Genomic DNA, 14,459 nt, shown 5'->3' with positions numbered 1-14,459 from the left:
CAAAAGCAATACCTTGGACTTGCTCATGGCGCAGCCGTCACACCTACAAACTCATGGAAACTGAACAACTCTCATTTAATTACCACAGGGTCAAGAAAGAAATAAAGAAATTAAAGGCTCCCTAGAATTTAATGAAAATGAATGCAAAATGTACCCAAACTCCTGAAAGCAGTACTGAGAGGAAAGTTCATAGCACTGAGTGCCTTCATAAAGAATTTGGAGAAATTTCATACTAATGACTTAACAGAACACCTGAAATCTCTAGAACAAAATGAAGCAAAGACACCCAAGAGGTTTAGATGGCTGGAAATAATCAAACTGAGAGTTGAAATCAATAAAATAGCAACAAAGAGACATATACAAAGAATCACTGAAACAAAGAGTTGCTTCTCTGAGAAAATCGATAAGATAGACAAGCCCTTATCCAAACGAACTAAAAGGTAGAGAGAATGTCCAAATTAACGAAATCTGAAAGGAAACAGGGGATATAACAACAGACACTGAGGAAATCCAGACAATCATGAGGTCATAATTCAGAAACCTATACTCCACTCATTTGAAAAACCTAAAAGAAATGGATTAATTTCTTGATTTCACATACCAAAATTAAACCATGATCAGATAAACCATGATCAGATAAACAATCAGATTACAGACCTGTAATCCCCTAGGAATTAAAAACAGTCATTAGTGGTCTCCCAACCAAGGATCTATACCTCTTACTTCCTCTCCATCTTCCTCTGTAGCCACCACAATCCCTTCTGATGGAGACTCCCATTCCCCACAGCACCCACACTTCCTTGGCCATTCTTGGTCCCATATGAGTGTCCACTTACAGTCAGTTCTGTCCTCTGTCTTTCTGTTGTCAGAGGCCCTACACCCTCTTGGGAGTGGGGCAGGCATAGACTTAGGGGTGCTACCCTTTTATGCCTGTGTCCCCTTTTCTACTATATCCCCAGTTTTCTGACAAACTCAAAGTCCTACATTTCCTTCTGACATCTGTTGTCTGTACCCATGGATAGATCAAGAATGATTGCCAGGACGTCTGACTCTGTTTACTTCAGTGGAAATGGAAGGTATTGGAGCAGAGGGAAATTATCCTGGAATACAACATTTTGTGTGACATGTTTTTTTTTTTTTTAAATCAAACATGATTTATTTCTCAGACCAAAACATTGCCATTTTTACAATGTTCTTAGAAAAAATAGAATTCTTTATTCTTTTAAGACTTCTAAATTGATTAAGGGACATGTAATTTACGTTAAAATTATTACCATTTAAATAGCATTCAAAATAAGGACACATTTTTTTAATTGTAAATGATTGGCTAATAGCTCAGGCTTAATATTAATTAGCTCTTACATTTCAAGTTAACCCATATTCCTTATTTATGCTATTCTACATGGTGGTACCTTTATTAGCATGGCATATTCAACTCCTGCTCCCTCTGTGTCCGACTGGTGACTCCTGACCTTGCAGTTCTCCTTCCCATTATCTTTAGTTTGGTTGCCCCACCTATACCCCACCCAATTCCTAGGGTTCCTTAAAACCGTGTCACTTTGATGATGGCAACTTCTTCCTTTGTTTGTCTTGAACCTTTCAACCTAGAACACAACAAATACCATCAACATGTAAATGAACCTGAAAGGGAACAGAGAATAAAAGCATCACTTGAATTCATAAGAGCAAACTTATCCTTCACTCATCAGCTTTTGTAAAATCTAAGATTCCTACTAAAGGATTTGAGCAAATCTGAAGCACTAAAAACCAACTCCTCTGTGAGTCTACTTTGATGCTTATATTTTGGTGGTCATAGCATTCTCCAAGGAGGTTTGAAGATAAACTAATACAGGAAATATATCAAAATTTAAATATCATCCCCATTCTTTTCTGTTCCATGATCTCATTATTGACTATGTTATCTTTTCTATGTGAACGTTTCATCCTTTGTAAAACTGAGATGGTCTGAGTTTCCTAACCTCTCAGTACTGTGGAAGGAAGAGACAGGAATCTCACTGGCACTTGGCTTCCATCCCAGGTCCTAGTTAATTTACAGAATCCTCAAAATGGAACAAAGTTGTGAGTATAAGAGTTGACATGTAACACATTAACACATACACTTCATGTGTCTTATAACAAAGAACTATTGGGCAGAAGGCATAATTTTATCTATTTATCAAAAAATCTAGTGCATCCTCATAGGGCTTGTCTTTGTGTCTAGAGAAATCAAAGCCCATTTGAATCTCCTTTATAAAGGTATATAGGAAAGACTCATATGGCAAATGCAATGACCAAATGGGAAAAAGTCTAGATGTCTGACTGCTTGGAAGAGAGATGGTCTGAATCATATTTTGCATTCTACATTATAGACCATTGACACACAAGTTCCCCTAAGCAAGAGGTAGAGGTATTACTCACTCATTTTCCACATCATGGATGGAGTCGGGCAGAGGCTTATTCTTGGTCTCAGGAAGGAAAAGACAAATAAGGCCACTAGTTATGGAGAGTACTCCATAGATGATCCAGGGTAAGGAGGTAGAGTACATGGTGAGGGTTATTAAAATGGGAGACAGGGATGCCCCCATATTAGCAGTAAGTCCAATGACTCCGACTGCTCTTGCCCTTGAAGCATAAAACATAATTCATATAAAAATTGGGCAAACTTGAGCTCATTGTACTTGTGACTTAGCATCTTGCATTAATCATGAGAGTCAAAGTGCAGTACATTTTAACTTATGGATGTTGGTAACTTACTTTGCTTTGGAAATTTCTGTTTTATTTGATAGTAGTTTTTGACAAACTCAAAGTATAAAGCCACGTATAACATAACCCCTACTCAGAAAGATAAATGCCACATTTACTCTTATGTGACGTTCTTAGATTTTAGCATTTATGGGGCTCTCTCTCTCTCTCTCTCTCTCTCTCTCTCTCTCTCTCTCTCTATCTCTTCTCTCTCTCTCTCTCTGTGTGTGTGTGTGTGTGTGTGTGTGTGTGTGTGTGTGTGTGTGTGTGTGTGTGTGTGTGTGTGTTATGGGTATAGGGTATGAAACTAGGAAGGTCAACATGAAAGAGGCAAGAAAATTCCTAAAGGAGAAGAGGTTCTATATTTCTGTAGGGCGATAGATGACCTCATGCCAGGCCTCCAGTAGCACAGACACCGAGATCAACAATGAATAAATGGGATTACCTGAAACAGGGAAGCTTCTATAAGGCAAAGGACACTGTCAATAAGACAAACCAGCAGCCTACAGAATGGGAAAAGATCTTCACTAATCCCACATATTTCAGAGTGCTGATCTCCAAAATATACAAAAAACCCTCAAGAAAATAGACACCAAAATACCAAATAATCTGATTAAAAAATGAGGTACAGACCTAATAGAGAATTCTCAAGAGATGAATCTCAAACAGCCAAAAGTCACTTAAGGAATTGCTCTATATCCTTAGCCATCAGGGAAATGCAAATCAAAACAACTCTGAGATACCATCTTACACCTGGCAGAATGGCTAAAATAAAAAACACTGACAGTTTATGCTGAAGAGGATGTGGACAAAGGGGAACACTCCTCCACTGCTGGTGGGAGTGCAAACTTCAACAGCCACTTTGGAAATCAGTGTGGTGATTTCTCAGGAAAATGGGAATTGGTCTATCTCAAGACCCAGAAATTCCACTCTTAGGCATACACCCAAAGGATGCAAATTCATACAAGGACTTCTGTTCAACTATGTTCATAGCAGCATTATTTGTAATAGCCAGAACCTGGAAGCAACCTAGATGCCCTCACCTGAAGAATGGATAAGGAAAATGTGGCACATTTATACAATGGAGTACTACTCAGCAGAAAACAACAACAACAAAAACAATGAAATCTTGAAATTCTCAAGGCAAATGGATGGAACTAGAAGAAACCATCCTGAGTGAGGTAATCCAGTCACAGAAAGACAAAGATGGTATGTACTTAACCTCATATGGATATTAGACATAGAGCAAAGGACTACCAGCCTACAATTCATATCACCAGAGAAGCTAGGCAACAATGAGGACCCTAAGAGAAACATACATGGTCCCCCAGAGAAGAGGAAAGAGACAAGATCTCCTGAACAAATTGGGAGCACAAGTGGAGGGGGGAGGGAGGGAGGAGGAAGAGGAGGGGGAAGGAGAACATGAAGGATCAGGAAGATTGAGTTGGGGGAAGAATAGAGGAGAGCAAGAAAAGAGATACCATAATAGAGGGATACCATAATTATAGGTTTAAAGAGAAGTATGGCACCAGGGAAACATCCAGAGATCACAAGGATGACCCCAACTAACAATCTAAGCAATAGTGAAGAGGCTACCTTAAATACACTTCCTCTATATTGAGATTGATGACTACCTTAAATGTCATCCTAGAGCCTTCATCCAGTGGCTGATAGAAGCAGAAGCAGAGATCCACAGATAAAAACTGAGCCAAACTCCTAGAATCCAGTTGTAGAGAGGGTGGAGTGATGAGCAAAGGGGTCAAGACCATGCTGGAGAAACTCACAGAAACAGCTGACCTGAGCAAGTGGGAGCTCATGGACCCCAGACTGACAGCTGGGAAACCAACATAGGACTGAGCCAGGCCCCCTGCATGTAGGTGTCAGTTAGGAGGCCTGGGCAGTCTATGGGGCCTCTGGTGGTGGAACCAGTATTTATCCCTTGTGCATGAACTGGCTTTGCAAGCCCATTCCCTATGGAGGGATATTCTTTCAGACTAGACACATAGGGGAGTGCCTTGGTCCTGCCCCAAATGGTATGACAGACCTTAATATTTCCCCCATGGGAGGCCTCACTCTCCCTGGGGAGTGGATGGGGATGGGATGGGGGGTTGGTGGGGGACATGGGAGGATGAGAGGGAGAGGGAGCTGGGATTGATATGTAAAATAAGATTGTTTCTAAAAATAAAAATATAAAAATAAAATAAAGGCTATATAAAATAATTAAATGGAGAAAAACTGAGAGCAGTACATCTAAAATCAGGAAGGAGACAAGATTGCACGCTCTTTCCCCTCTTACTTGATATAGTGCTTGATGTTTTAGCTATAGCAATTAGACAGATCAACAGAAGCACACAAAAAAAGATGACAGCAGGAAGGGAAGAAGTCAAACTGTCCCTATTTGCAGTTGACATGATTCTTTACTTAAAAGGTCTTATTGGAGTTTCTCCTTGAGAGTGGCGGCAGGTGCAGACCCACCTGGAAAACCCCACGAAGTACTACATACAGCAAGCCCAGAGGCACCAGGTAAAGCAGTACCTTTCTACCACTTTAGCAAATAAACATGCCAGCCAAGTCCTGAGCTCGCCATGTCCAAACCAGCCTGGCGACCACGCCATGCCACCAGTGCCGGGGAGCAGCGCACCCAACAGCCCCATGGCTATGCTCACTCTTAACTCCAACTGTGAAAAAGAGGCATTCTATAAGTTTGAAGAGCAGAGCAGGGCAGAGAGTGAGTGCCCAGATATGAACACACACTCTCGTGCATGCAGATGGATGATGTAATTGATGACATCATCAGTCTGGAATCAAGTTATAATGAAGAAATCTTGGGCTTGATGTATCAGGCCTTGCAAATGGCAAACACGTTACCTGTCTCCGGAAACTTGATCGACCTATACAGCAACCAGGGCCTGCCACCCCCCTCCCCCCCGGGCCTCACCATCAGCAACTCTTGTCCAGCCAACCTTCCCTTCCCAACATAAAAAGGGAGCTCACAGCGTGTATTTTCCCCACAGAGTCTGAAGCAAGAGCATTGGCTAAAGAGAGGCAAAAAAAAGGACAATCACAACTTGATTGAACGGAGAAGAAGATTTAACATAAATGACCACATTAAAGAACTAGGTACTTTGATTCCCAAGTCAAATGATCCGGACATGCGGTGGAACAAAGGAACCATTCTAAAGGCCTCCGTGGACTACATCCGAAAGTTGCAACGGGAACAGCAGCGTGCAAAGGATCTTGAAAAAAGACAGAAGAAGCTGGAACACGCTAACCGACATCTGCTGCTCAGAGTACAGGAGCTTGAGATGCAGGCTAGAGCACATGGACTTTCCTTTATCCCATCCACCGGCCTCTGCTCCCCTGATCTGGTGAGCCGGATCGTCAAACAAGAACCAGTTCTTGAGAACTGCAGCCAGGAACTTGTGTAGCACCAGACAGACCTGACGTGTACAACAACGCTGGATCTCACAGACGGTACCATCACCTTCACCAACAACCTCCGCACTATGCCGGAGAACAACCCCGCCTATAGCATCCCCAGGAAGATGGGCTCCAACTTGGAAGGCATCCTGATGGAGGATGCCCTCTCTCCTGTTGGCGTCACTGATCCACTGCTATCATCAGTGTCCCCAGGAGCTTCTAAAACAAGCAGCCGGAGGAGCAGTATGAGTGCAGCAGAAACTGCTTCCTCTCTTCTTCGGGAGACTTCATAATTTACCTGAAGAGGTTTTTTTGATAATTTTCCTATAATATGAATTTTCCGTGCTTTATCAGTAGCCCAGGATATATTTTATTTTTAGAATTTTGTGAGCCAGACTTGTATATTCTATTTTACAACTAAAAAGTCCTCCAAAGTATTGTACCATCAGCGTGCAGTATCTGTGAACTGATTTCTCGAAGTGTGAGCTTTCTGAGCAGGAGACATTTGCTTCAGAGAAGTGTCTGTCCGTTTTCATTCCGGGGAAAACTAAACTTGGTGTGAGCTTTGTCTGTATGTGACCTCCCTGGAAATTAACATGTAAAGTTAAATTACATGAATGTAAAGCAACCAAAAGAAGAAAACAAAGAAGATGACGATGAAGAAAAAAGTGGAAAAGACATCCAAGCCCTTCACACGTTATAAATGCATTGATTCCCTGGTACTGCCTTAAAGACACAGGGTGCTCCCAGCATCAGTTAGTCTTTGTACTGAAAACTACTAAAAAGAATACCTTACATAGAGACGAATATAGCAGTCATTTTCATGAGGATTGTCTGGTTAGAAAATGTAACTTATGCTAACCCACACTGAAGGGAGTTATTAGAACAAGGCATGAAACATAGGATCTGACCTTTCTGGCTTTTATTGGGCGCATTTACAGTTTTCCTCATAATAAGCGTGATTCAATTTTTTATATATGTTTTATTTTGAAATGGAAATGAATGTCCTCTCTGAGTATCAAGGAACACCGGAAGTTTGCTGCTTCTTTTTCTTTTTTCTTTTTTTTATCATTTTTGCTTTTGATAAAGACAACCAAAGTGGGCGCATTTCTAATTGGCTTTACTATTTTTATTTTTAAATTATGTTTTAGTCATTTTGATTGTATAGATTCTTTATTATCATCATTTTTTCAATGTTTGTATTAATTTTTAAGAATATGCATCTTGAAGTGGTGAGTTTTCGATACTTTTACAACTCATTGGTGGTTCTCCGCATTCTTTGTACACCCATGAAAGACTACTTTTCCGTAAGGTCTTGTGTTCAAAGAGAGCTTTGCAAATATTTTGTATATTCCAGTATCACTTGAAACAGTTTTTCAACACATTTAAGGTATAGTATTAATAGATTAAAACCAGGCTTTCTAGAAAAAAAATACATATGTATTTCTAGGGTATAAAAATAACTATATTCCTGAAGACTGATAACCACAGCATTTACTATGCCCATGATGGTCATTTAAATTGGGATTTCTTTCAATAAACTGGCTGGATTCTTTTTAGAGAGAGGGGGAAAAATGATCTTATTGACTTTACTAGAAAATGATGGGGGAAGTGCTTCTGTGTATGTGTTTGTCTTACTGGATGATAAATAAAATACTGTTTGGCCAATGAGACAGCAAGTTAGACAGGACTAGGAGTCAAAGAGGATTCTGGAAAATGTAGTAGAGAAGTGGTGATCTAGGCAGGAAGTGACATAGCAAGGAGACTCATATTTAAGCAAGGAGAAACAGGAAGGGTTCCTTTTTTGTTGTTTTTTTTTTTTTGTTTTTCGAGACAGGGTTTCTCTGTGGCTTTGGAGGCTGTCCTGGAGCTAGCTCTTGTAGACCAGGCTGGTCTCGAACTCACAGAGATCCATGTGCCTCTGCCTCCCGAGTGCTGGGATTAAAGGCGTGCGCCACCAACGCCCAGCTGGAAGTGTCCCTTTTGCCCTTTGCATCCTCCAGCACAATGTGATCCACCGGCAAGGAGGGACACCAATGGAAGGTGTCCAATAAGATAAGTCTTATAAAATATATGGATTTATGATAATTAAGACTGAGCTAACAGATGAGAATCCTAGTCATTGGCCAAGCAGCATTGTATCTAATACAGGTTTCTGTGTATTAATTTGGGCTCTGACTCAGGCAGGCAGCTGGCGAAAAGCGCACATGAGGCGGTAGAACTCGGGCGGCTTTGGCAGAAAGATTTATCATAACAAGAAAACTCTTGGACCTACTAAATACTTCTCTTTTTTTGTTTTGTTTTGTTTTTTCGAGACAGGGTTTCTCTGTGTAGCTTTGGAGCCTATCCTGGCACTCGCTCTGGAGACCAGGCTGGCCTCGAACTCACAGAGATCTGCCTGCCTCTGCCTCCCGAGTGCTGGGATTAAAAGCGTGCGCCACCAACGCCTGGCGGAACTTCTAAATACTTATGGTGACATTTCAGAATACAAAATCATTATAAGAAAAACAGTAGCCTTCATCTGTATCATCAGTCTACTCTTAGTGAAAGAAACTAGGTAAAATATCCCACCAAAGAAGTATCTAGGAATATATCTAACCAAAGAGGTGAATGACCTCTTCAATGAAAACTGGTTATTGAAGGAAATAAAGAAGCTAGATGATTGTAAAGGACCAAAAATTAAAATTAATAAAAGTTTAAAAACTCAGGCCCTGAAAAGGGAACTTTTAATGACTGGGAATGCTGTGGCTGACACCTGAGCCCTTCTCTCAACTTGGATCAACATTCCTATGTCTGCTAATTTCTGGTCATAGGTTGTAAAGACCCCTTGGCCCAGGGGATAACTGACAGACCCTGTGACTCTGTAACCCTGCAACCCTGTGCCCTGTCTTATCTTACTCAAATGTATCTTGCTGAAATATATAGTTACCGCCTTACTCTGTACTTTGCATGACTTTAAGTAACCATGGAAACTCTGAAATTTGTGGCCTTCAACCTTATGGTCTTCCCCTTTAAAAGCTTCTCTTTATGGCTTGTTGGCATCTCATTTCCCTACCATGGAGTGAGATCCAAGCTGGACAGTTTGAACAGTAAAAAGAAACCTGTGCATTTGCATCGGAGGTGTTGGATCCTTCGGTCAGTCTGGGGCTCTGTGAATCTTACACAATTGGTATTCCATATTCCTGAACTAGTAGAATTAACATTGTGGAATGGATATTAATTTACAGCATAAATTTAATACCTATAAGAATCTAATGTTATATTTCACATGTTTAGAAAAATTATACAATAAAAGGGTAAGAACAATGCTGGGGGTATTCCAATACTCAACCTCAAATCACACTATAAAAGCTATGTGAAAAAAGACAGCCTGGGAATGACATAAAAATAGACAGATATGACCAGTGGAATAGAATAGATGATCCAGAAATAAATGAGAAAACTCTGCTAAAAACAAATTAATTTTGATAAGGAAAGAAAAAATAAACATTGGAAAAAAGATAATCCGTTCAACAAATGGTGCTGGCAAGACTAGATTCTTACCTGCAGAAGAAAGATGTTATTCTTATGTTTCACTTTGTGCAAAGCTCAATTCAAAATCTCTTAAACACCCTTTGCTTAATATCTAAATGATGAAATGTCTAGAAAAAACTTCAGGAATACCATTTAAGATATTAGGTAGGCCAAACTTTCACAATAGAACACCAATGGTACAGAAACGAATCCCAGGTATCAAGAGATGGGACTTATGGGAAAAGAAAAAGGTTTTGCACAGCAAAGGAAATGATCCTCAGAAGAAATAGCCTGCAATTTTGAAGAAAGCTTTACTAGCTACACTACAGTCAAAGGGTTTCTATCCAGAATTTTCAAATTGCAGAAACTAATAAAACTTCATCAACAAATGAGCAAATAAACCTAATAGTTTTTGAAAAACAAACCAAGACAGAAATACAAGTGGCTTTTAAGAAATGTTCAATATCCCTAGAAGTCTAGGAAAAACAAATTTAATCTAGTTTGAGACATCACCTTACCTTGGTCAGAACGGCTATCATCAAGAAACCTGACAGACAGCAAGGGAAGAGATAGATTAATAGAGGGAGTCATTATGGGCTTAACGAGAAATCTGACACCAGGGAAAGCTCCAGGGATCACAAGGATGACCCCAACTAAGAATCTAAGCAATAGTGGAGAGGCTACCTTAAATGCCTTCCCCCATAATGAGATTGATGACTATTTTATATGCCATAATAGAGCCCTCATCCAGTAGCTGATGGAAGCAGAAGCAGAGATTCACAGCTAAGCACTGAGCAAAACTCCTGGAATCCAGTTGTAGAGAGGGTGGAGTGATGAATAAAGGGGTCAAGACCATGTTGGGGAAACCCACAGAAACAGCTGACCTGAGCAAGTGGGAGCTCATGGACCCCAGACTGACAGCTAGGGAACCAGCATAGGACCCAAAGAGGCCCCCTAAACGTGGATGTCAGTTGGGGGACTTGGACAGTATATGGAGCCTTTGGTGGTGGAACAGTATTTATCCCTTGTGCATGAACTGGCTTTGGAAGCCCATTCCCTATGGAGGGATACTCTCTCAGCCTAGACACATGGGGGAGCACCTAGGTCCTGTCCCAAATGATGTGACAGACTTTATGATCCCCCCATGGGAGGCCTCACCCTCCCTGATGGAGGGTGGAATGGGGAGAATGAAAGGATGGGAGGGAGAGGGAACTGGGATTGGTATGTAAAATGAGGTTGTTTTTAATTTGAATAATAATTAATTAAAAAAGAGTATGATAACAAATGTTCAAGAAACTGCAAAGAGAGTATATCACTAATTCACTGTGGGTATGATGCAAATTAATACAGCCATTGAGAGTCATTTTGGAGATTTCACAAAAAAAATTAAAAATATAACTACCAAAGAACCTACCAATTGTACTTTTAGACATATATCCAGAGACCTCCGTATTCTGTTGTTGAAATATTTGCACCCCATGCTTATTGCTGCCACACTTATGATAGCAAAAACTGTGAATGAAACTAGCCATTCACCAACAGTTGATTGGATACTGAAAATGTGATTTGTGTACATATACAAAAAATGGAATGCTAATCTGCTCTCAGGAAAAATGAAATTATATAATTTATAGGAAAATGGATGGACTTAGAATGTATAATAATTAGGTCTCACAACTCTGAAAGTTAAAGCTACAAGCTATCCCTCATTTCTAGACTCTAGTCAATAATATGTATCTATCTGAAGATAAATAAACATGTGTGCACAGTATAACAAGTAGAAAAGAGAGCAAGAAAGGTGAAGTATTGGGAAACGCAGAAGAAATGAATTCTTGTAATGGACAGGAAATATAAAAGAGGATATAAAGGTAAACATTTTGTAAGTTTAAATGGGTCATGGACTTTTTTGACTTTTGGTGGTGGATGAATACAAAAAACATATTTGATAGTGAAAGTCTAAATTGATTGTGACTTTCTATAGCTTCAAAGTTGTTATTCTTACCAATTATTCATTGAAATCTATATATTTGGGGTCTGGCTAATTTTGGTGTGTGACACAGCCATTTTGGAAATCAGTATGGCAGTTTCTCAATATTGGCAATCAATCTACCTCAAGACCCAGCAATATCCCTCTTGGGCATATACCCAAAGGATGCACACTCACACCACAAGGATACTTGCTCAATTATGTTCATAGCAGCATTATTCTTAGTAGTCAGAACCTTTAAACAACCTAGATGCCCTTCAACCAAAGAATGGATAAGGAAAACGTGTTACATGTACACAATGGAGTACTACTCAGTGGTAAAAAACAAAAACAAAAAACAAAAAACAAAAACAATGACATCTTGAAATTTGCAGGCAAATGGATGAAACTAGAAAAAGCCATCCTGAGTGAGGTAACCCCAGACACAGAAAGACAAATATAATATGTAGTCACTCACAGTGTATATTAGACATAAAGGAAAAAACAAGCCTACAGGCCACAACCCCAGAGAACCTAGGTAACAAAAATACATACATGGATCCATCTATGAAGGGGAAAAAGACAAGATCTCCTGAGTAAATTGGGAGCATGGAGAGGCAGGGGGGAGGGAGGGAGGAAGACGAAAGAAGAAAAGGAGAGTGGGGAAAAATTTACAGATCATTAACAATAAAAAATGGCAAAAAATTTTGTGTGTGACATTTTTTGATTTGCAAAGATTTCTTATTATAAAATTTATAATGTTAAAATTTAGCAGAAGGGAAGATTGGTAGTGTACATTGATATGAAATGATGAGGTGGGCTACTGGCATGAAGAAGAGCTAGCAGAAGAGGGAACAAAGGGATGAAAAATATTTGTGAAAATGTTATGGTGAAATCCATTACTTACATGAGCAGGTACACAAGCACATGCAGGTGTATGTATCCACACACAAGTGTCTGTGCCTGCACACATACACACACACAGACACACACACATACACACATGCACACACACACACACACACTTACACACACACATATACATATACACACACACATACACACATGCACATACACGCACACACATACACACACACACGCGCGCGTGCACACACATGCACACACACGCACACACTTATACACATGCACGCATGCACACACACATACATGCACACACACACATACACACACACACACACATGCACACACACACATACACATACACACACACATACACACATGCACACACACGCATACACACATGCAGGAAGCGCCTACATGGCAGCAGGACTTGAGTGGCCTGGTGTAAAGATTTATTGTTATAGATCAGAGTGATTGATAGAGGGTGAACACAACCACAGTACATGCAGTATATCTGCATGAGATTGCTAAAACAAAATTAAATGTCATAAAACCCAGTTATAAATTAAAAGAACTGAAGTTCTACTCTCATAGCACTTATGTTTTGGGTGGCTCCAAATATTCACATAATTTTGTGTATATTTATTAGTGTGTACAGGCGATTCACAGCTGGACTTAATCTATCACACAAAAAGCAAACTTCCAATAAACTTGGTCCATACTTGCATCATTATAATTGATCGCTGTTGATACCTACCCAGGTGTTCGAATCAAGTCACGTACCTGATCACGGTGGGTAGAAGCTCATTTGAGTATAGGTTATTACAGCTAACAATCATCATAGAATTTGCTCCCGCCAGTGTCATAAAAACCAAATGGAGAGTCTGCATTTCTGTGGAGAGGAAAATCAGGGACAGTGATCATTCTGAGATAAAAGAATTTACTTTTCACTTCCCAAGTGGGGAATACGGAGTAGGGAAACGGCACAGAGGTATAAGTCCTCATTGACTGATAATTTAAGAAAGGTGACCTATCTGCATGCACTCGTCTGTGGAGAATCAACTCCACTGTATTCACACACCTGACATCTCTGACATAACTTCAGAAGTAGTGATCTCCTTTAGTCTAAGAGACACTCATTGGCTTTCAGCTTTTCTACCCAGGATCTCACTGTCCTTCCAACAGACTGTAGGAGTGCCATGGGGGAAATTACTGAGGACTGTGTACTCATTCAAATATTCAGAAGAAATGTGACATGGTTAAGGGTGATGGAGGGTGAACATGACCAGAGTTCATTCTATCTACACTCGTATGTTTTGTCAAAAACAAAAGTAAATGTTATTAAAATACAACAAAATTTAGAAGAATAGAAGTCGCATTTCTCATGACACTTGCATTTTGAGTGACTCCACGTATTTACAAGAGTTGTTTATTTGTTCAGTGTGCAATATGAGGGAAGACTATCCTTGAAGGACAGACATGAGCAAGCTGGAGATTGGCTTGATTTGAAGTAGTATCTCAAGATTCAAGAATAAGGACTTTGGGACTGGAGAGGCATTTCAGGATTTAAGAGCACCAATTATTCTTCCAAAGGACATGGGTTCAATTCCTAGCACCCAGATAACGGCTTACAAATGTAACTATCATTCCAGAGGACCTGATACCCTCACACAGGCATACATGTAAACAAAACACAAATGCACATAAAATAAAAATAGGTAAATAATTAGAAAAATAATAAGGATTTCTAGGATGCTCATCGGTCTTTTCATAGAGCTGTTTCCTTTTCAGTGAGAATAGTCTCATGAACACTTCCAACACTGGAAGGTGCTTTGAGGAGAGGCAGGAAATGGATGTTGCTGCTGATATTGAAGAGTTGTGAGTTTAAAACACACCACAGTCCTGGGTTTCAACAAAGATGGGAACTTCCAGGGGACAGTACTCCTTGAAATCATCC

General features: G+C 40.0%; 1 protein-coding gene and 1 pseudogene across 1 annotated transcript in view; one reads left to right on the top strand and one right to left on the bottom strand.

Moving 5' to 3' along the window:
* Positions 1-1,543: 1,543 nt before the first annotated feature.
* Positions 1,544-14,459, bottom strand: part of LOC100759009 (solute carrier family 22 member 19-like) — a 31,058-nt gene continuing 18,142 nt past the window's right edge. The window contains 3 exon segments of the mRNA XM_027408382.2: positions 1,544-1,604; positions 2,419-2,622; positions 13,286-13,394. Coding sequence (XP_027264183.1) covers positions 1,544-1,604; positions 2,419-2,622; positions 13,286-13,394 — 374 coding nt within the window.
* LOC118238629 lies at positions 3,064-6,455 on the top strand (annotated as a pseudogene).

This window comes from Cricetulus griseus, chromosome 3 (assembly GCF_003668045.3).
Source record: "Cricetulus griseus strain 17A/GY chromosome 3, alternate assembly CriGri-PICRH-1.0, whole genome shotgun sequence".
Taxonomy (NCBI): Eukaryota; Metazoa; Chordata; class Mammalia; order Rodentia; family Cricetidae; genus Cricetulus; species Cricetulus griseus.
Note: the sequence above shows the minus strand (reverse complement) of the source record. Positions and strands in the feature narration are given on the sequence as shown.